Below are 23,350 nucleotides of genomic sequence, written 5' to 3' on the forward strand. Positions count from 1 at the left end.
ATGGACACCGATTCGAAACGATCGAACACAGAAATTCGAGGGGATAATCGTTAAAAGATTTACACCATTAGGCTCGCAGTCGAATAATTCAGTCACAGACACAAACACACACACACACACACACACACATTAGTTCGTATTCAGACAGCTTTTATACGACGTATAGCTCAATTTTATATGCTATAGATGCATGTTAAAATATTTTGGCACTTTTAATAGTTCGATTTTCAGATAACGAAGCGGTTCTCGAGCGTTCGATGATAGGAAAGCGTATGTTAAGCAACAAATTGAACCAGTTGGAGGGTTGAAACGATGATTACTATCCCCCTGATCGCAGCTTTAAACATCCTGGTACCGATACCTCCGTGTTCTAATTTGTCAATTACGACAGTTGATCCTCGTGATCCATACACGCACAAACCTAATCCCGTTTACGTTCACGTTGTCGTCGTGTCCCGTGCATCCCGATCGAAACACCATCGTCGCAACACGCACTGCAAACAATAGACGTTTATACATGTGTACTTTGGTTCATAGACGTTCATTGTACCATACTAACCGGTCGTGATTGGATATATTCTTGATCGTCGAGAATTTTTTAATAAACAACTAAAAATACTCTGGACCACTTTACATCTCCAGTAATTAGCCCCTGTCGATTCTTTCGTCGAACTTCAAATCGGTGCTGAATTTGCCAACTTCATTCAATGCTATCATTCATTCATTCTCCATTCTATTTTATTCGATCGAAGAAAGGTTAAAGGATTTAAAAAACGAGGAAAGTGCTTTGGAATTGTATACACACAGCTTGTACGGCTGTTTTAAGTTGATTAATTGAAAAAGAGATTAAAAATATCAGTGAAACATGAATATGGCGGAGCATGATTGCAATCTGCCCATAAACTCGGACAGATTGCGCGTGTCTTCCTCAATGATCAAAGGCAAAAGATATACCTTTCCGGAAAAGTTGAAGTATATGTTCAATGTCAGTGAAAATACGCCTAAAACGAATCTGCATTTGCATAGCATAGCAGCCATGTTCGCTGAAGGGAGAAGACATGCTGATCTTCAGTATTGGTGGATCATCCACCCTTTCAGTAGGTGGAGGTGAATATAATTTCATAATGAATATAATTTTTATAATTTTATTGTTGGATCGGTGCAGAAATAATTACGGATTTCATCAGTTCAACCCTTATGTCAATAACCGGATACCCACTTTCAATTTCTTTTTATAACTTCTTTAATATATTCATTGACAAACAGCAATGTAAACTTAACATAATATAGAAAATATTATAAACGAAGCAAAATATACACCAACTCTAAAATTCGGGGACAAAGTGCGCAATTATTTTTGCACCGACCCGGTACAATCAAGAAGAACAAGCAACAAATGTTCTACAGGAGCATAAATCTTAATTGATGAATTTCTGGATTTATAAGCAACTGGTTAATTTCTAGATTCGTTTGGGACATGATCATGTTAATCGTCTACATGATTGCTTTCCTGTCGATTCCCTTCTCCGTCTGCTACGTAGTGATGAGCCACGACGAGATTCGAGTAGACAAATTTAATATCCTCATTTATGCCATATGCTGGGTGGACATAATGATGTCATGCGTCAGCGGATACTATGACAAGAAACAGATGCAAGTGCAATTGGACCCCTGGATTATACTCACGTGAGAGATCAGAGCATTTTCGTAGCAATTTTATTCAAGCAATCGAAAACTATTTTTGTCGATCTTTTTCGTTTAGGCATTACATAAAGACATTCTTCATTTTGGATGTTATCACATCGTTGCCCTGGGACCACATAACATTACCGTGGCGGTATCTTCCAGGGATGCATACTAACATCTTCGTCATTGTGATTAATATGCTACCGCTTTTGAAACTTTTTCGCTACACGCAGATGATCAACAATCTGTTCGAATGGTTCACGGTAAAAGTCCAAAATCAAGCTTCTAACTCTCGCTCTTTGCCGAAACTTTACTTCAGGAAACCAGAAATTTTTAACTTTTTCTTACGTAATCCAGTAGATTTTGGCGAGAAAATGCCGAAAATCCAAAGTTTAATCCTTGGAGATCGGTAGTTCAAAAGTTATGCGTGTGTAAAGATGTGAAATTTTTAGCGTCTTTGACAGGTAAGGGCGCTGCCATATTGGTATGTACTATGTTGCGCGGTACGCGGTGCGCAACTCCCCCACCCCAATTAATTTCGGTAGATCTCGATCGCCGCGATAGTGATTATTGATAAATTTGTTATTTCTGGCTGTTTAATGTTTATAACAATTTCTTTTGGCAATGATGTCGACAAGCACTCCCTTGACCATCATGCCATCTAATCTTTTAGCAAACATAATTAATAGAACTCAAGATACAGAATAACTTTTGAACCATGCATTAAATTATCGAACACAGTAGACTGATAAATGTATTATTTCTGGCTGTGTAATGTTTATAACAACTTCTTTTTCCAATGATGTCGACAAGCACTCCGATTTCCTGTAAAATCAGTTTATCATAATCAGATGTTGATCGCAAACATTTGATGTTGATAGTTAGACTGCGGATCTTTCTGCATTTATGGCACATAGAAATGTTCAAAAACTGAGTATTAAATTCTACAAAGTCTATTGCCAATGAAAATACGATTTTATTTGGCACCACTTTCTGAAAATTTGTCCATAAAACTTGAAAATTGCATAAACATCCACTGATAACAACTGTATTAATTACGTTTCAGTATCTCGGAGTGATGCACTTATACTACGAAGTGTTCACCACGCTTTTACTAGCAGTATACATGATGTTTTGGTGTGCCTGTCTCAGTTATTTAATTCCAGCACTAATGCTACATTTGACCAACACCACACCGGAAGTACGTCATCGATCATTTGATCGAAAAATTTGACGAACCTTGACCATAATCTTCGACTGTAGGACTGCGAGGAGTGTTGGATGACTGGGCTAGATCACGACAACATCGGCCACAGGTTTCAACATTCGTTCTTCATGGTTGTCGAGAAGATTTCGACCAGCGGTTATGGCTTGTACATTCCCATCACGGATGGTCACCTTATACTAAGTAGCTTTCTGATGTTAATGGGCAGATTGCTCGACTGCTACATCGTAGGTGAATCCATGACAAAACTTTTTACAGCTCGAAATGATCTGATAGTAAACGAACTGACGCTTAAAAATATTTCTCCTAGAGCAATAATAATATTATGTTGCAGTGATGTTGATTCAGATAAAAGCACTGGCGAGACAGTCGAAATCGAAGTTCCACGAGATCATGAACCAAGTGATCGCTTACACGATACAGAAACAGTTGCCTATGCACATGAAGAACCGTCTTCTGAATTACTATAAGTACCGTTTCAGGTTCAGCTACTTCCGCGAGAAGTCCATATTGATGAATCTCTCGGGTAATCGAGTTACCAATAATTAACTGAATAGAAAATGCTCGGTACAACTGCTTCTCAATTTTTAGAACAACTCCGAATGGAAATCGCGTTCCAAGCAAATCACCGGTTGGTTGAGAATGTTGCGATTTTCAAGGCGTTGCCGAAACACGTGCTGCGAGCGATAGTAAGAGCCTTGAAGTTCGAGTTGTACTTGCCGAACGATGTTATAGTGAAAGCTGGAGCTCACGGTGATTGCATGTTCTTCATTTCGGCTGGAACAGTTGCTGTCTTAACGCCGACCGGGAAAGAGGTGATTTCAGATCGAAAATTGAATTTCACGGAATCGACGATAATAAATGATCCATAGATCTGTCATTTGGACGATGGAGCGCATTTTGGAGAGGTGGCGTTGTTGGTGCCGGATCAAAGAAGAGTTGCCAGTGTGATTGCAATTGAAGTATGCGAGGTGTATCGATTGGATCGCAAAGATTTTAGAAAGTGCATTGCCGTGCACACAGAATTATTCGCGAAACTCGAGAACATCGCTTCAGAAAGGATCCAGAGGGCTGTGGACATCGAGGAGCAGCATAAGCGATACTTACTTCGAAATTCTTCGCAAGACCAGCGTCGAATATCTATGCCATAAAAGATGATGACAGTTCGATTAATATGCCAGCTGTCACTTCACAGATTTTAAGAGGAATTTAAAGACGTCTTAGTAATATATCGAAGTAAATTGAATTTCGTTATACTGATTTGTTGACTTATTTTAGTTCCACTGTGTAATGTGTTCCACCAGTGTTAATATGTATCTGTTAATAAACGAATTATTTTAAGGGTGCTGATAAATGAGTTACTTTTAGAAAGTCATTTCAATCAAGCTTTAGATAAACATATGAAGAAATAAATTTCTTGACACTGAATATCAATTAGGGTACCTCCAAAAAAAAAAAAAAAATCATATACATATATCTCAGATTACCGAGAAACAGAATAATGACCGACTTGATTGTTTAACCATATATTTAAGGATCTTATATATTATTATTGTCCATACATTGTTTGTATAGTAGCATTCCTTTATATCTACCTTTATTTTATAATTATATATATTTATATATTATATTATATCATTATATTATATTATTTTAATCGTTACCTAAGATACTTACAATTACAAATACACTCACTAAAATCTTTAGCACTGTCGCAGTAATCTATGCACGTACAGATAATACACTGGAGATATGAATAAGTGATTAATTTATAGTTTCTTCTTCGTATTTCTTTTTCTTTTTTCTTTCGTACATTTGCTCTTTTTTTTTGGCAAATCTCTTTCCAGTAAAACGCTTGAACCTTCGTTCGATATTCGCAGCGATGATCGCGGGCATCGTTTTACATTCAAAAATTATGCTAGAAATCTACCTAGAGACCGTAGAAAAACTAATCACTGACAAAAATTGCGTCGACGTCAGAAACGAAAGGGCCTATCGATTGTACGCGAGGTGTGTTCCACGTTGTTGTTATTCTTGTTGTTGTTAGCGTTGTCAGCTAGTCTTACCCTACGGGAATCAAACGGGGAAGCTCCAGAAAACGATTTTTCAATTCCTCGGAAAAATATTCATCCCCCCCCCCCCTCCTAGAATACTTCTCAAGACGATTATATGTAGTTCAAAGTAATCACCGAGTCCGTTGTAAAAATTACTTTTACGCTATGGGAATTTGTATTTACACGAGAAGGTTGACGTTCTAGGTCTAGCTGTTCTAGTCACGTTACTATTAAAATACCAGAACTGTTCGGGTCGCACAAAATAATTGTAACACGTAAACAGTTCCGTTCAAAGTGTAACTATTACTAATCGTTAATCTGTTTGATCAATTTCTACGTTGACAGTGTTGTACTACCTCTCTGGCAACAGTGGGCCGTCGACAAAATGCTTCAACACAAAATTATACAACATGAAATGAACGATCTATACTTTAATAAATTATTGTAAACGCAATAGTACATTCAATTACTAGACCAAGACTGGCCGTTTAAAACAATGCAATATTTTTTACGCCTTCATCCCTGAAAAACTGAAGACTGACACACTAAAAATAAACTAGCCCTTCATCCCTAAAAAATTGAAGACTGGCACACTAAAAATAAAATAGCCCTGCATCCCTAAAAAATTGAAGACTGTCACATTAAACAGAAAATAGCCCTTCATCCCTACAAAATTGAAGACGGCCACATTGAAAATAAAATAGCCCTTCATCCCTAAAAAAAAGAAATGAAAAGTGACACATTGAAAATAAAATAGTAATGCCTTCATTCCTAGAAGAGTGAAGGCTGTCACGTTAAAAATAAAATAGGAAACAAACATTTTTGGACCTACGTTGTACAACTATGGTGTTTACTGTCGACGGGGCACTGTCAGAAGGTAGCATAATCGATTCCCGAAAGGCGACGAGTAAAACCATCGAACGACCATCCACGATCATTTCCACGAACCTCGCAAGCTCGACGAGGAGGTTCTGAACGCTCATGCTCAAAGATATGTTCGTCAACGATTAATACGTAATAGCGAGAATTATATACATCTCTAGTGTAACAGGGCGAGTGGGTGTACAGGTCATTTTACATACTTAAAATCACACGGTAGAAATATAAATTATTTCCTATAGAATAGAGAGGATCTACTGAAGTTCGACGTACACGCACGCGTACTGCGCAGCTCGGTTTTTGACATTTCGATTCGAGACAACACGGACATAGTATAGTCACTATATATCTACGCCCCGACACGCCGCTCCGCGGGATATCTATGCGACGTAAATTATGTAAACTATTTATACATTTACTAGACAGTCGCGTCGTTACGTTACAACAGATCTGTTCGAGTCGTGTAAATATCTAGTTTGGTCAGATCTAGAGGAGTACGGGGGCGAAGAGTACTGAACATGTTCCTTGCAATTTTTACGAACGATTCCTCGAGAAGACTATACCATAGAATTATACCAAACACTTCTGTCGATATGCTTCAGGCTTTGAACCGGGCTACGATTGTCCTAACCACGAAATATTTCCACGCTTTCGCGATCAAACCATTTTCAATGAAGCGAACTGACATTCTCTTCTAGAATAATTACATAGAAAAAATTTTATAATCCGATAACAGCCACTGAGTAGTACTAAATTGTGCTAAAATAGTAAATCAAAGACAATATATTGAAATAAGCGTCCAAAATTTATTTCTTTTTCGAATTTGTTTGCCAAAGGCTTGTGGAATTTTTGATCGCGAAAGTGAAAATGAGAGATAAATGAAAGTCGGAGGAATTCGTCCGCAAGACTCGTCTGCATTATAGCTGTCCTGTCGATATTGATATTTAGCACTCTTTCCCCGACCACTTTCGAAAGGGCGACTAATAAGGCACTGTCATTTACTGTGACTGAAACGATAAGATGAAAGAGGTGTGTCCCTTCCTACACGGTTCCGTGGATTCAATTTTTTCCATTCGATTCGAATCGAGTGAGACTTACGCTTATGATTTATAAATGCTTTTGGTACCTTTCCCTTCGGAATCCTTGATATGCTACGATACTACTGATATTTTCCTTTGACGTTCGGGATTGAGAGCGTTTATCAATCGGTAGCACTGACTTCCTTTTACACATCAACCGCAACTAATTTATTTATATTATCAAAACAGATGCCCGAATAAATTATGAAAGCTACGAATGTTCATTCTTTCGAGTATTAATTTTCGACGATGCTACTTCTTTCAGATGTCAATCTGAATTTAAAAAAAAATATCTACGAAAATTTATCTACCGGGCGTTGAAGTCTTCCAAGCGACCTTTCACCGAATTTTTAGCATATTTTAAAAGTAATCTGTTTCTGTAATAAACGGAGAATATTCTCGAGTAACAAAAACGGCAACATCGTGGCGAAAGTTGATTGTACAGATTAATCGGAGCTCTCACTCTCGGACGCCCAGGGTTCACGATAGACGATACAGTGTACATAGTAACAGTATAGTAGTTAACATTACGATTAAAATGTTCAGGAACAAATATATAAATGCAACACGTTAATATGACCATGCGACGCGGCTCGAGCGCTACAAAACTGATCGTACGGCTTCGAGAACGTAACTGCGTGCATTCCTGCAGCGCTGCGAGCGATCGGTGCGCAAAGATGCAACGCAAATAGTGCAATATTAGCTCGAAATCCTTCGTCCTCCATACTGGTAATTTTGATTACGGAATGAGACAGCGATCGACACGTTGCACCTTCGCGAATGTATATTCGCTCGTGATCGCGAAATGAGTTTCGCACATGATCGCGAATGATTTTTGCTTTCGTGATCGCGAACTATTTGGCGGCGGCGCCTCCTACGGCGATCATGTCCGAATATATCGAATAAGGAATAAGTGTTAACAGTATCATAGAGTATATAAATGGCATATTGCGTAACAAACTATTTTATATGGTACAACGTAACGTGCGTATATGCTTCATACAAATAGGTACAAGTTCTCCAACCTTTTCTCTCTCTCTCTCTCTCTCTCTCTCGCTCTCTCTCGTTCGTCTCTTCACGCATGCGTCTATCGAATGAGTACAAAAGGAAACGTAATTATAAAAAAAAAAGAGAAAGGAGAAGAACAAAGAGAAATGACGCGAAAAACGAACGCGGCTCTTAACTTATCGTTAGCGTGCTAAGCGCGAGAGAACACGAGCTCCGCGGGATCTACGACGTTTTCTTGTTCCCCTGATGCGTTTCTCTGTCTCGCAGATTTGACGGAGTCGCTGACTTGCACCATGATTCACGGAAAATTGCTCGCGATTATGATCACCGGCGCATCTTCGTTGCATTCTCGGAAATACGCTGTTAATCCTTCATCGAATTAGTCACCTTCGTCAAACCAATTTTCTGTGTCGCTAGACTTTGAAAAATTTCGTTTAACGCTAGAATTCGCCGAGCGATCGAAAGGACTCAATTAAAATCTTTTATAACCATGACAACACCGCATTCGATGAAATTTGCTTCTGATAAATGAATGGACCCAATTAAAATCTTTTATAACCATGACAACACCGCATTCGATAAAATTTGCTCCTGATAAATGAATGGTTTTGAAAGTACCATCGCAATGTAAAATAAAATCCCTGCAATGAGTCTTTTCAGCTCTGCCAGTAATTCTACCATTAACATAAAGACGACATTGCACGTATCAGCTGCATTATTGCACTTTTTATAATACAGTTAAAGCACAGAAAAATGGTTCAGAGTAAGCCACAGTTTTTTCTTTCACCAGTTCTCCTGTGACCAAATCAATGATATCCGTTATCTCGATCATCAGCTACAGGCATCATAGTTTTTCAAGGTCCGCAAGATGCCGTCCTAAGTAACGTCTTCATTAAACACGCAATTTTCGAATCGTCGAATGCAAGTTCTGCGCCGGAAACCGCCCCGGTGAACGTCATTAAAATGAAAACAGAAGGAGACCAGGTTCGGGGATCATTTCCGGTCCCGCTAGCCCGAAGGATATTTAATTATCCCGCCTAATATGGCTTCGACCGACTAGGATTCAGCGTCAGATCGTATATACATGGATGACAAAAGCCTCGAATGAGACAGCGACGAAGATCAGGGAGCCTCGCTGTTTGCTTAACATATCTTACGGATACCTATGTATAGACGTTCTAAGGCTTTGGCAGTGAATTAACGTCGATTTAAGGGGCACACGATCGATTCGAGACGCGGCTGTTGATCTCGATTTATAGCCTTTTGACCCCATTGAACCCCGATTGCAAGCACGTGTGCTGGTTTCTGTCGTGTCCCCTCGATTTTTTGTTTTTGTTTCTTTTCTGTTTTTAGATTGATGTACCCGCTGATCGGACCAGGTCGCACTATTAACACTAGGTCCTGGGTCCTAGACCAGCGACTTCAGGATGTCCCTTCGCCTCCTCAACGCGTTGTTCAGATGAGCCCCTCTCGATGGCAATTGGCCAGCCTCTGTGCAGGATCGACAGCAGAACTTCGCGTAGTACTTGTGCGTGCAGTACTTCGCCTTCACTATTAGCTTGCAGTTCGCGAAGAACGCGTTGTCCTGGCAGTTCGGGTGGATGAAGATGCCTGGGGATGATGAATAAAGTTTGTCAACGATCGGTGATACCGTTCGAGCTGCCTATACGTTGGTAACGTCTGGATTTGAGGTCAATGTTATTAGTGGACTCCGGATTTTTACGCAAAATAAAGTTTGTCCGCATTCATTGCAGGACACAACAGCATCTCTACATTCTTGAAATGCTTTTTCTATTTTGTATTTAATCTACACATTTTTCTACACAAACTGCGGATTTTTACTTTTTCTTTTTTTTTTTTTTGTAGAAACAAGTAGATGCAATTTAAAGCAATATTTGTGAATGATTTTTGGTGAATCGAAACGAGTGACCATAACTTACCGGCGACTACTATATCCACGCTTTCAGAGGCTGAGGAATACTCATTGGTAGCCTCGCAACGGTATCTCCCCGAGTCCTCTTTGTTCGCATTGTTAATCACGAGTTTGTTCAGCTCTGTCGAGAAAAATCAAAACAATCGATTTCGAATCAATATTATCAAATTTTTGTAAATTACAATTCTTGTTGGTTTGAAGACTAACCGTTGATCTGTACTCGTTCGTTAGGATGAATCAGCTCGTTATCCTTGTACCAGGATACTCTCGCAATTGGATAACCGTCAACATTGCAGACGATGCTTATGTCACTTTCCTCGGGGAACTGATTTTGTCCTATCGATATACTGACGTTGACAGGAACTACGGAATGTAATGTTGTTCGTTAGAGATTTTTACAGATACATTTAGTCGAAGAATAAAAATTGCAGAAAAGCAGATTGAAGGGTATCTTACTTGTCCGGTGGCTCCTGTAAGAAACTGTTAATTTTTTATAATTAGTACTCATGCTGGCAAGCGAGAAAGCAGTGCAGCGTGCAAGATCAAAGCGTGTGCAATCGAAAATGCAACTAGAAAAATCTATGCGTCCAATTGCATTGTTCTCTTCCATATCCTAGACACAATTTTACATTTAAAGATATGATTCCTGACACTTTCTGTATACGGTCTTTTCTCCATATATGTCGCAAATACCTTGCTGATAAAAGTCGCAGAATTATCCCCACTACCGCGGGGTATACTCTGTGAGGGCCCTCACGATATATATCGATATATATCGAGAAAACACTGTAATTTTAATGTTCTACATCTTTTCTTTATATGTAGCTACAAACACAGTTATTATATAAAATTAAAGTTGCACGCTAGAAACTCAAGTACAAATTAGGGTATCTATACATCCCTTTCACACCCCTTTACCTTTCTTCTATTTTCTCACGTTTTCTTCAAAATCTGACCACAAAATTAAAAAATCTCTGAAATCCTCATCTTAATCAACATTGCAATTGGACCAAACGAAAAACCAAAAGTGCATTCTCCTCACCTATATACCTGGAAGGACTAGGCGTCTGTGTGGTCAACACCCCTATAGTACTCACAGTGGTAACGTGGGCTTGTCTAGTGGGATATACAGGAGCATAGGTCTGATAATTCACGGTCTCGTTTCTGCTTGGTCTGTACGGATACTGAGGTTTGCTAGGCGGTTCGACTAGGTATTTGGTATACTGTTCGTACTCGGGTTTGACGTTATACACTGGGCCAACCGCCTGCAAGGTCACCGACCAGGACACAGCCCGGCCAATGGCGTTGAAGGCTTGGCAAGTGTACACGCCTAGAGTGGGCAAGGTGACCGATCGGATTATGAGAGTGGAGTCGGAGTCCTGTTCATAGACGTCCGAGATCAAGGGCACTATGTCGTGGCCTCGCCACCAGGTGACAAAAGGCCTGGGCCAACCTATCGCGTAGCAATGAAGTGATACAGGCGAGTTCATCGTGATCGTCACCACCGTGTTCGGCTCCCCTAGTATGGATGCGGCCATTTGTCGAGGTTCTACGGGATGCAAGACAATAACATGCATAGTGGTCCTTACAGTTGTAAATTGTTCACAATCCTCGAGTCGTTAGAAGAGATAATCTCCTCGGGAAAATTTTAGAAGAGAGCGAAAGTGACGGTGATTCTGACAACTAGTCTGATCAGTAGACTGCGGATCTTTATGCAAAATAAAAATTTTTACAGGAATCACGTCACTTCCGCTGTATGGTTAGAGCATCAATAACACTTCTATTGACTAATTCCACAGCAAACGTTAAAGTCTACGTTAGCTACCATCGTGAAACACCGTGAGAATTTATATATTGTAGTTGGTTATCGCAACGAGTGCAGTGTGAAGAGCAACGATAATTGTAATCATTCCATCACCCATTAGCAAGACTGAATCCACGCGTCAGTTGACATGTACGTACCTGTGACTACCAATTGGTATTCCACTCTTACCGGTGGCCCCAAGCCGTTGTCAGCTATGCAAATGTAAGTTCCGCCATCGTATCTGTACAGATTGATGATTTGCAGAGAGCCGTCGTGCAGTATGCGACGCCTGTTCTCCGACGTTGCGATCTGTGGACGTTCATAATTATGTTTGCTACAGTTCGTCCGATATAACTCCAATTAATAGTCGCACGCGAAGAAGTACGTTTTCTCTCGCGCCAAAAACATTTCAAAGGACGCGCGAAATTACCAATGTCGTGTCCTTCCTCCACGTAATGTTCGGTTTCGGATTTCCTCTCGCGATGCAAGTCAGAGTGACATAACCGCCTTCCTGTGCACTAACTCGTGGCTCTTCCGGTTGCTGGATCGAAGCAGGTTCCGCTCCAGCAGGTGGTGAGGTGACCCAGGTTCTCAGAGTGGTCGGAACTTCCTCAACGGCGGGCTCCAAACAGGAAGCGCCGCAGCCATTGTTGCAGCATTTCATATCTTCGGTGCAGTCAGCGTCCGTGACGCACTCTTGCTCGCACCTAGTGCTGTTCGTCACGTTCGGACAGATTCCTGGCTTCGTTGCTTTAAAAGAAAAAAGAAAGGAAAATTTATGAAAATTTTTAATGTACTAATACAATTTTCGGTCCCAAAGCCCGAAAACGTGGCCAAAACCTAAAAAATGAACTTTCAGCTAGGTAAGTTTTAGGTATGGGATTGGTTACTCGAAGAGTGTTTCTAAGTGGGGGTAAACAGCAAAAAGGTCGTTTTTTTTTTATACCTGACCAACGGTCACAGTCCGAACTTCGAGTTCATTAGACCATACCTTTTTAAGCTTGTGAAGCACATTGCGAATTTCAAGTGCACAGTGTACAAATTCTGTTGAAACGTTTCGATTTTAATTGTGCATTATGGATGCTGTTTGTGGAGGTAAGTTGCATAGGTTTTAGTCCCAGATGTTTATTGTTAACCGATTACTGTGTATGCAAAGAAAGAGTAAAAGTGAAGGCATACATTTTTACGATTTAGAGTGAAAGTTAAAAGTCCCACCAGATCCCACTATGAAACTTGTTGGAGCTTCTACTACATAGTATCGTCTTGCAATTCTAAAAAAAATTAGCTGCCCCTAGGTGCCCCTAAGGTCATAGCACCGTTTTCTGTAACGCAGAGTAGGTATTTCATGTGCTTTCCTTGCGTTTCTTGTCAAACTGTGAGAGATATGCACCAAGTCTAAAATTTAAACAGATATTGAATAGAATGTTAGTTTTTTAGAAAGAATCGTATATCCGAAATTTTTTTATATTTTTCAAACACGAACGCTGTTTTTATATCGGCTGTTCGTTTGAAAACTTTCCAGCCGAATATCTCGAAAAGTGTAACAAATATTAAAAAAGTGTAAAATACGTGTCCAAGGCAGTATCAGTTTTTTATTTGTATGGCGTTTTCAAGGTCATTTGAAGGTCAACTTTGTTTTTTCAAATGGAAACCTATATTTTTTATTATGGGATCTTACTGTACGTAACAAGACCAGCAACTCTTCAATTCTTTCTTCTTTGCGAACTATGAAGTGCGAATAGAACACCTACTTTATACAATACAAAGGGTAGAGTTTTCTATCCGGAGAATTATTCTTTCCCCGCGTTCGGGTCAATATGGGACAGCGAATTTTCTAATTTCAAGTTCAGATTCGTGATCAGCGACCCCAAAAACGGCCTACTACCAATTTTCAAGCGGAACCAATAATTTTTTTAATAAGTTATGAGGTTTTGACCACGTTTTGGCGATTTCGGACCACTGTGCGCCTTGGCTATTTGAAAAGTGTGACGTATAATTGTGCGATGCACTTACTGGGCCTGCAAACGCCTTTGTACTCGGTGCCGTCCTTGGTAGCGGCTAACGTGATCGCGCACCTGCTGCCGTCAGGACAAACTTGTGTCCTGCAAGGATCCACGCATCTGCATCGCTGGCAATCCTGCGAATCCACGAACGCTTCGATGCCGTAAGGACATCGAATTCCGCTGCAATCTTCGCGAGCCTCCGCGCAAGGATCCGTCCTATACCCTGGCCTGTCCACGTCGATCTCGTTAGTGGCTAAAAAACAAATTAATTCACAATCATACTGCCCGAAACAGAATTCCCATCCCAAAAATCTAAAAACTTCATCAACCCTTTGCACCCGAAGCTGCTCCAACTCCCAAACCGAGAGATTTCTTTTGATCTACAGGGTGTCCCAAAAATGTTGTACTGCAGCCAAGTAAACAATTCTTTAAGTAAGTTGAAAATAATACATCGACGTTTCTAAATTCTCTTTATCTTTTCAAATTTTTATCGATCTCCTAGGAACATAGTGATGTAGAACCTGTTTTAATAGTGTGGTAATTTTTAGCGGCGTTGTAGAGTCACCATTCGGATGCAAAGGGTTAGAAAAAATGTTCGAAAGAATAGTAAAAAATATTTTGCGGTGTAAGCTATGTTACATTTTGCACTCGGGGAACAACGAAAACAGGACTGAGGAATTTTGGAATTTTTGTTGGGGACATCCAGGGGAAAAGAATATTGTAAAATGTTAATGAAAAATGAGATAAAATTCGCAGCTAGTGTGTGAACGTATGTACACCGTGTTCGAAGCTGGTAGCTGTAAATTCGAGAATAAAGATTTACAAAAATGATGTCGGACACGTTTCCTCGACTTACGCTGCAGGCAAGTGTGAATGCAAGCTTCGAAGGTCTTGAATCGGTTTCGATTGCCACCGCATCCGGTATAAATGAACGCACGACAGTTTTGATTTTCCTCGTCAAAGAAGAATCGTTTGATCGATGTACCGGAAGCACAGGAGCCGGTGTCGAGCGGTTCTTTACAGATCGCTAAATCATCGTCGTTCAAACATTCTATTAAAACCTTGGACCACCCGTCTTAAAAATCTTCTATCGATCCAATAAAATAATTTGCAGTTTTTTCTTCGTTTCTTTTTCGTCTCTGGATCGGTTCGACGCAAATGGAGTAATTAACACTTTATCTACCGGAAGCTTAAAACCCTTCTTTTGCCCAAAAACTCCAAACGAGATTATTAGATTACGTTTTCGAGGGCGAGCTGTCGATTTATGACTGAAATCCTCAGCCATGGAAAGATTATGGAATAATCGCCGGAAGATAATGCGTTAAGTGGGAACATTAAGATACTTACACAGGTTCGAAGCGTTCGTGTCGTTTCCAGCTGGCACTGGCTCCTCGTGGTGAATACAAATCGACTCGCACTCGGAAATCGAGCTGAATCTGTTTGCATTGCCTTCACACCCGCCATACTCGAATTCGCGACAGACGCGGCTGACAGAATCGTAGAAGAATTTCCGGAATGCGCCTCTGCACTCGCCACGATCCGCTGGCATGTTGCACATGTCTGCAATAAATATTTAAAAATTGCAGCACAGACATTCTCTCCTTTATATCTACAATTTCTATTTCGAAGATTCCGAAAAATTCATTCATTCAGACTGGAACACCAGGGCAATTACATTGGCACGGCTTTAATTGTTTTCTTACAAACAGCCAGGACATACTTGCCAAAATCATATGCAAGAAATCGATTTCTTTAACACTAGAACGACAAAATGACTGCTCCCTAATTTTTGTCTTTTACAATTACTGAAATTGTAAAAATGTTTACATCGGAAATTTTTTAATGAACCTCTTCAAAGATTCCGAAAAATTCATTCATTCAGACTGGAACACCAGGGCAATTACATTGGCACGGCTTTAATTGTTTTCTTACAAACAGCCAGGACATACTTGCCAAAATCATATGCAAGAAATCGATTTCTTTAACACTAGAACGACACAATGACTGCTCCCTAATTTTTGTCTTTTACAATTACTGGAATTGTAAAAATGTTTTCATCGGAAATTTTTTAATGAACCTCTTCATTGAAGCACATATTACAATAAAAGTTGTACGAGGTCTGAATGGGCACAGTGTTGTCACTGTTACAAAGCAATATACGTCAGTCGCATTTATTGCTCGGTCGTTCTACTGTTAACGATTTCCTACGAAAGAACTTTTAACATTTCAAGAATAAAATCGACTGAAAGAATCTATAAGTGAACTGATATGAAAATATTAAAATAAAATACGATAATACTTTCCACATTTGGCAGACTAAAAAATTGTAACATTTCTGACCTTGTCCATGGAATTTGCCGCAAAGACGTTCGCACTGTTCCTCGGTCTGGAATCGATTCGCGTTGCCGTCGCATCCGCCGTAAATGAACGCCTGGCATCTCCGGTTTTCAGGATCGTAGTAATAAGCAGTGACGTCGCGATTACAGGGGCCGGGATCGACAGGAGCGTAACATGCATTCGAAACAGTCTCCGCGGGAGGATGTGGTGTGACGGTGACGTTGCGAGCCGGTGGAATTGTGACGGACGTCCTCTTGCATTTTCTTTCGCAGGTGTCCCGATCCTGGAAGCGATTTCTGTTGCCTTGACAGCCGCTGTACTCGAATTCGTAGCATGAGTCCGTGCGGTGATCGTAGAAGTATTGTTTGTCGAAACCGTTGCAGGGACCGACGACTTTGGGCAGGCTGCAGGGATCTGTGAACAAAGATAATGCACGTTGACTAGTTTATTACGTGATCGTCGTGGGAATAATAGATGGTGCGAATTAATTTTGTGCGCTGCAATTCAATTGCATTAAATTAGACAGTTGTCTTCATGGTGGGTTTGCATACACTTCTCAAATTTTTCTTGATATCATGGAAAATCTTTATTTTACGTTAGTATTAGTTTGAGTTTATTTCCATGAGGTCGCGTTCACAATGGAGTCGTACGCATTGGGTCGTACAATTTGCACTTAACAGTTATTATGTTATCTTTGTAGCTTAAGTTTGTTTGTTTTTTATAACTCGAGTGAATGAATGTTATTCTTTGAAGTATATTATTTAGTCGAATTTTAAGCATGTTACGAACCTTGAACATCCCCGCAACGGTATTCGCACTCCTCCCTACTGTTAAAGTTGTTCCCATTGCTCTGGCAGCCGCCAAATCTGAATTGTTTACAAACGCCATCTCTGCTGTCATAGAACCATTTGATATGATCCTCGGAGCATGGTCCATGATCATCAGGAAGGAAGCAGAAATCTGAAATGAACGAGTTCCTTCAACCCCTGCACACTGTTTTAGTTAATTATCCTAACTGAATATGTCAATTGTTCTAAACGTTTCTATCCGACAGATAGTTGCACAGTTGGGAAAATACATAAAAGAAATTATTACGCGGAGTTAAAAATTGGTTCCAAAAATTCCGAATAAATCTTTTTGACATTCTCTGCCATACCTGGTTTAAAGTCAGCGACCACACTCGGCGGCGCGGGGGTGGTGAGCGCAGTTTGACACCTGCTAAGGCAATCCTGTTCACTCTGGAAATTGTTCTCGTTCCCGCCACAGCCGCCATAATAGAATTGTCTACATTGTTGTTCGTAAGAGTCGTAGTACCATCGGTGGGTGTAGTTGTGGCATTCTCCCGAAAGTGCGGGCAAAAGACAGCTGTCTTGCTCTACGTTCAAATGAAATCAGCATTAAAATGTGCTTATTCTCCGACATTGGACTGTGGAAGGCAAAGATGTTACCAGTGTCGAAAACAATTGGACTGAAACTCTTTTTCCAATAATTCGCACGACAAACTCGATTCAAGCTTTTATACTATTTAAGCTCCTTTAGTTTTCGAGCTGTTTAAGATCTTCTAATTCTGACTTCAATCAAATACGAAACACAAGATTTTAATGAAATGTATACAAAAGAATACAAGAGTATCAATGTGTCAATACATAGTCCACAATTTATTCTACTCTGTTCGTCATAATTCTTTTTGGAGCATTCAAATTTTTCCTGTCGCAATTCCACGGATTTATTAAAAATTATGAAGTTGCACTGCAGCTTTCTCGACAATGGCAGTCATTTTCCCTCCCACGTCTCGGTTTAAACATTGAAAGCAGCGAACGAACTATACAAAAATTTCGCGGGACTCGGCAAGGCCCGAGGAGATCAGTTCAGATCTCTTGTCTTATACAGAATTTTGTGTACACAAAAATGTAGCATCAGGCTATAGACGAAACGTCGACGTGCAGACAGCTCGTATACTCGAATTAGAAAAGTTCGTGCCACGAAGTGTTAATGTATTACGAAATTTAGGCTGTGTTTGTTTCGCGTAGGTACAGTGCAAGAGAGAAATATTCCTGTTGGTGTTCATAGTCTTACCGATCTTAGGCGGGCAATCGGACTCGCATGCGTCCCTAGATTCGAAATTATTTTTATTTCCACCGCAACCGGTATAATAGAATGGCATGCACTGGTTCTCCGACTGATCGAAGAACCAACGGGGTTGCTTCTCACCGCAGTTCCCTTCCGCCCGGGGCAGCAAGCAACTATCTGTTAATTGCATTAATTATTGTGTCATGCGGAGTTAGGCTGTTTTCGAGTTTCAACCATTCGCTGTTCCTCGCGACGCGAATGTTTCAGTCCACTCTTCAATTTCATGGGAACGTGAACAGCAAATGGTTGAGGTCTCGAGAATGTGTTGTTATAATTCGGCGATTATTTATTATCCTCTACTCCTGAAAATAAAAGCGATAAACTTTTGCATCCTACTTGTATTCGATTATTTAATTGGAATATTGTCGGTATTTGCGATGATTTTTATTCGATGTTGTTTGTTACAGTCACGTATAGCGATCGAATGATGGAGCCATTTTGTTGAATCCATTATGCCGAAGCTATTTTGTTGAGTGTAATTTTCATAAACTGATGCATAAAAATTTGTTTAAGCAGAAATCTCTAGGTAATTCTATACAACATTACTTCCAAAGTAATAGTAGAAACAACATCGTATGAAAACCTCGTGAAAATTGCCTAATTTTCACAGCAATTAACAGGTAACTGACATATATCATTAGGCAACTAACAGGTGCGTCAGCGTGATTTGCAAAGTGATCGTGTTGATGTGCTGCAAAAACCGTGAAGCGCGCGTCGGATGCAACAACGTGTACCATTTTAAGTGCTACAGAAGAACAACATGTAATTAAAAGACAACGTATGGTGCTTCTCATTAGGCGTGTGCTCAGCGACATATAACAAATGTTCCACCACCGTCAACGACTTGGAACAGCCTCTCATTTTCTCAACCCTTTCACCACAGGACTTGAAAACTGTCATAATGGGTACATCGAATGCAAAATAGAAAAACCATTTAAACAATTTAAAAAATGCTGTTGTATCACTTTCGCTCGATTACAATTAATAATAAAAAAAAAAGGAAATAAATGTCTATGTATAGCCAAATCTGTTTCGAACAAATTTGGCGCACACTTCGCGAGCAAAGGGCGGTCAATTTGGTACCAAGCCCTGTTTGAAGCAGAATTTGGCCCGAATTTGACTGCAAATCCATGCCAAATCGAGGCCAAACCTTGGCTTCGTTATAGAGGGCAGGAGTAAGCCTTGCTGTAGGAGGAAAAATAGAATTCTATTTGAACTTCGAAATTATATAATTTTGAGTTTCATGTATTTTCAATCATTTAGTTCCGTTTTCCCCCCTACAGCAAGGTTTACTCTTAGAGCAAGGTTAGGATCGCTCTTAGTGCGACCGACCTGCCCTCTACAACAATGCCAAGGTTTGGTCTCGATTTGCTCTCGATTTGGCATGGAATTCTGCCTGCAAAATTTGCACTAAAATACCGAGCCTAACGCGGAAACAGATGGATCGGAATTTGTGCCTAGCTATTAACACTTTGATCGCCAAACTAGAAACCCCCAAAATTCCATAAAATCGAAGCAAGCTATTTAATGAAATAAAAATTGCAAAAAATTAAATGTATGATACTGAGTAGTCCTCCCACTTTCTTGCATATTATGCGTTGCATATATCAACGTGAAAATTCATTTTAAAACCTGCACAAATAATTCCGTCACCCACGTATGGGTGACGTGGCAGTCAACGTGTTAATGCAGGTAATTTTTATAGCAATATAGCATTATAGCAATTCCGCAGTCTATTCAGACCTGTTTCAATCAGAACTTTGATGTAACAGTTCCGGAACCGTTTCAAGCCCAGGTTCGCCACCACCGAGAGAGACTGTTTCGGAGTTATTCGCGAAGCGGAGAAGCTGGTACTCTTTAAAATTCAATCACTTTCCCACGATTTGCAATTCGCTGATTCTGATTCGGATACCTGTTACGGGGCAGCGCTGCTCGCAGGCAGCTCGCGTACGGAATCTATTCCCGTTGCCTTTGCAACCCCCATAAACAAATTGGTTACACGTGTGACGCTCGGCGTCATAATACCAGCGCAACACCGAGCCCGGACAAGGTCCGGGGTCTTTCTCCAGGACGCACACGTCTGTCAGTTTGACTGCAAATACGTTTTCGCATTACGATTTTACACCCTTGTCTAAGGGTTCAAAACAAGGATCAGAGGTTTTGCTGATTTTTTTAGAATGGCTCGATTTGATGGACGATTTTGGGTTCTTGTTAGTTGTAGATTATCGCTAATGAGAGGTTTGTTGGTTGCTTTGATGATTTGAGATTGAATTTATTTGTGAGTTTGAGCCAAAGGGGTGCTTTAGAATGATCCTGTTAATTTAGAGACTTCTGCAATTTCAGAAATTGATTTTCGGAAACAGAAATTACAATGTAGGATAGAGAATATTGAATCTTTTTTTTTTATAGAATAAAAATGGTTTTTCCTTCTGAAAGCACCTCTTTGCTCCTGAGAATCTATACGAACCCCTAATTCCTTCCCCAATTATTATAGCAGCTATTCCCATGAACCATTCACTCAATTTCCCCTGGTCATCTTATCCAAGAAATAATTGTTAAATTATTATTATCGGCAGCACTTAAATTTTAAAACGAAACTAACGTAACGAGTGTTTCCTGTCACGAAGTGTTAGACGATAATGTTTCCCATAAGTTATTTAATCCTCCATAAACACCATCGACGGCGCTCCGCATTAACCCACGAATAATCACGCGACTGATTAGTCTAATGTAGTGCTGTCTACTTCATCTGTGTAATAAGACAGTGTTTCATTGTAAAAATCCGACGAATAAAATTTGTCATATAAAAATTGTTCCGTCACTAATGGTCGAATGTATGCCTAACGGAATCAAGGATTCAGGCAAAAAGAAACGAGCATCGCATTATGAAGGACTGATAAGAATATTTTAGAGAGACGTACCTTTTCTCCCTTTCGGTTGCAGACATTGCTGGTGGCAGGCAATTTCCGTTGCGAAATTGTTGTCGTTCCCTTTGCAGCCGCCATATTTGAACGTCTCGCAAGTTTGAGAGTCGGCGTTGAAGAACCATCTGGTGAAGTTGCCTTGGCACGGACCTACTTCCTTTGGTTGCTCGCAGGGATCTTCGATAAATCAATTAATTAACTTCCTCGCATTTAATTAATTCTTGGAAGTCAGTACTAAAGTATACTTCGAGCCAAAGTATCAACATCCTTTTTTTTTTTTGTCAAGCTATAATATGTTTGTATTCAAAGTGAACATTAATTAGTGATTTAATTGCGACTTACCCAGATCAGCAGGAACAACACAAAGCTCCTCGCACTCTTCTCTAGACTTGAACTTGTTCGCGTTTCCAAGACAGCCACCATAAACGAACTGACCGCACTGTTTCCTGCCAGAATCATAGTACCACGTGGGGAAGTAGCCTTCGCAAGGTCCTGCGATCTTCGGCAGGTAGCAAGCATCTGCATCATTTCAAAAATTTTATTAAAAATCCCGTTCAACAAAAATACTGTACGAAGCCAGAAGCAGAACTGTAATTCCAATATCGTCGCTGGAATAATCATCCTGAATTGAAAGTTTTCCTATCTAGGGTCTGAAGGAAGTCATTTTTGTTCGTTGAGCAGTTGTACAAAATAATTGTAATCTGTCGAGTACATTATCATAAAACGCTTTTGTGCTTTCAGCAACAGAGTGAAATCTAAAATCTGAAATGAGTAATTTCTCCTCATTGGGCAGTTGCAAAAAATAATTGTAATCTGTCGGGTACATTATCATAGAATACTTTTGTGCTTTCAGCAACAGAGTGAAATCTAAAATCTGAAATGAGTAATTTCTCCTCATTGGGCAGTTGCAAAAAATAATTGTAATCTGTCGAGTACATTATCATAGAACACTTTTGTGCTTTCAGCGACAGAGTGAAATCTAAAATCTGAAATGGGTCATTTCTCCTCATTAGTCAGTTGTAAGAAATAATTGTAATCTGTCGAGTACATTATCATAGAACACTTTTGTGCTTTCAGCGACAGAGTGAAATCTAAAATCTGAAATGGGTCATTTCTCCTCATTAGTCAGTTGTAAAAAATAATTGTAATCTGTCGAGTACATTATCATAGAACACTTTTGTGCTTTCAGCAACAGAGTGAAATCTAAAATCTGCAATGACTAATTTCTCCTCATTGGGCAGTTGTAAAAAATAATTGTAATCTGTCGAGTACATTATCATAGAACACTTTTGTGCTTTCAGCGACAGAGTGAAATCTAAAATCTGAAATGGGTCATTTCTCCTCATTAGTCAGTTGTAAAAAATAATTGTAATCTGTCGAGTACATTATCATAGAACGCTTTTGTGCTTTCAGCGACAGAGTGAAATCTAAAATCTGAAATGGGTCATTTCTCCTCATTAGTCAGTTGTAAAAAATAATTGTAATCTGTCGAGTACATTATCATAGAACGCTTTTGTGCTTTCAGCAACAGAGTGAAATCTAAAATCTGCAATGACTAATTTCTCCTCATTGGGCAGTTGTAAAAAATAATTGTAATCTGTCGGGTACATTATCATAGAATACTTTTGTGCTTTCAGCAACAGAGTGAAATCTAAAATCTGAAATGAGTAATTTCTCCTCATTGGGCAGTTGTAAAAAATAATTGTAATCTGTCGGGTACATTATCATAGAATACTTTTGTGCTTTCAGCAACAGAGTGAAATCTAAAATCTGAAATGAGTAATTTCCCCTGATTGGGCAGTTGTAAAAAATAGTAGCTCGCAATGAAAAATATTAACAGTGAATTCACCTTTTCCTTTCGGCTGAACGCACACTTCCTTGCACTCCTCCTGAGTCTTGAATCGATTCGCATTGCCATCGCAGCCTCCGTACCAGAATCTCGAGCAACCACCGTACTCCGTGTTGAAGTACCAATTGACGGTGAAGTCTCTACAGGATCCTCTGTCTTTGTCCAAGACACAGGCAGCTCCAGGTGTCGATGGTACCGTGAGACAGCCCTCGAAGTTCTCACCTTGAGCTTCTTCAACCCCGTCAGGGCAGCAGCCATACTTCGATGCATCGCAGGCGCATCCAGCAAAGTTTGGTCCTTTCGCTGGTGTCTTTCCGTCGGAACAACATTTGTACTCTGTGTTCTCGCATCCGCAACCTTCGCAGAAAACATCATTCAAAACAATTCGTAAAACACTCGGGATCCCATTGGAATGATTCGAAGGAAATACACTTGAAAA

General features: G+C 40.0%; 2 protein-coding genes across 8 annotated transcripts in view; one reads left to right on the plus strand and one right to left on the minus strand.

Annotated features, from left to right (window-relative positions):
• The first annotated feature begins 871 nt into the window (after positions 1-871).
• LOC143354874 (potassium/sodium hyperpolarization-activated cyclic nucleotide-gated channel 3) lies at positions 872-4,199 on the plus strand. Its single transcript, XM_076789250.1, has 9 exons — positions 872-1,107; positions 1,465-1,686; positions 1,763-1,949; positions 2,078-2,170; positions 2,753-2,887; positions 2,950-3,142; positions 3,246-3,437; positions 3,503-3,726; positions 3,784-4,199. The coding sequence occupies exons 1-9, from the start codon at positions 872-874 to the stop codon at positions 4,060-4,062; spliced, it is 1,761 nt and encodes a 586-aa protein (XP_076645365.1). The 3' UTR covers positions 4,063-4,199.
• A 4,146-nt stretch (positions 4,200-8,345) lies between these two features.
• The window catches only part of Ppn (proteoglycan-like sulfated glycoprotein papilin), a 189,038-nt gene continuing 174,033 nt past the window's right edge, over positions 8,346-23,350 (minus strand). For 4 of the 7 annotated variants that reach the window (XR_013082378.1, XR_013082377.1, XR_013082380.1 and 1 more), the window contains exons 25-41: positions 22,912-23,268; positions 21,405-21,581; positions 21,060-21,239; positions 18,085-18,255; positions 17,165-17,383; positions 16,798-16,968; positions 16,012-16,422; positions 15,019-15,231; positions 14,528-14,698; positions 13,682-13,924; positions 12,099-12,418; positions 11,827-11,977; positions 10,907-11,413; positions 10,072-10,227; positions 9,872-9,985; positions 8,497-9,542; positions 8,346-8,410 (exon numbers count right to left, since the gene is read on the minus strand). Coding sequence is in view for 1 of the 7 variants with exons in the window: in XM_076789086.1 (XP_076645201.1) it covers positions 9,340-9,542; positions 9,872-9,985; positions 10,072-10,227; positions 10,907-11,413; positions 11,827-11,977; positions 12,099-12,418; positions 13,682-13,924; positions 14,528-14,698; positions 15,019-15,231; positions 16,012-16,422; positions 16,798-16,968; positions 17,165-17,383; positions 18,085-18,255; positions 21,060-21,239; positions 21,405-21,581; positions 22,912-23,268 (3,764 nt within the window). In the remaining 6 variants the exon portion in view is untranslated. Of the gene's footprint in view, positions 9,543-9,871; positions 9,986-10,071; positions 10,228-10,906; positions 11,414-11,826; positions 11,978-12,098; positions 12,419-13,681; positions 13,925-14,527; positions 14,699-15,018; positions 15,232-16,011; positions 16,423-16,797; positions 16,969-17,164; positions 17,384-18,084; positions 18,256-21,059; positions 21,240-21,404; positions 21,582-22,911; positions 23,269-23,350 lie in introns of all 7 variants that reach the window. The other 3 variants (XR_013082379.1, XR_013082381.1, XM_076789086.1) reach the window with 3 other exon arrangements.

Source organism: Halictus rubicundus, chromosome 6 (assembly GCF_050948215.1).
Source record: "Halictus rubicundus isolate RS-2024b chromosome 6, iyHalRubi1_principal, whole genome shotgun sequence".
In the NCBI taxonomy this organism is placed as follows: domain Eukaryota; kingdom Metazoa; phylum Arthropoda; class Insecta; order Hymenoptera; family Halictidae; genus Halictus; species Halictus rubicundus.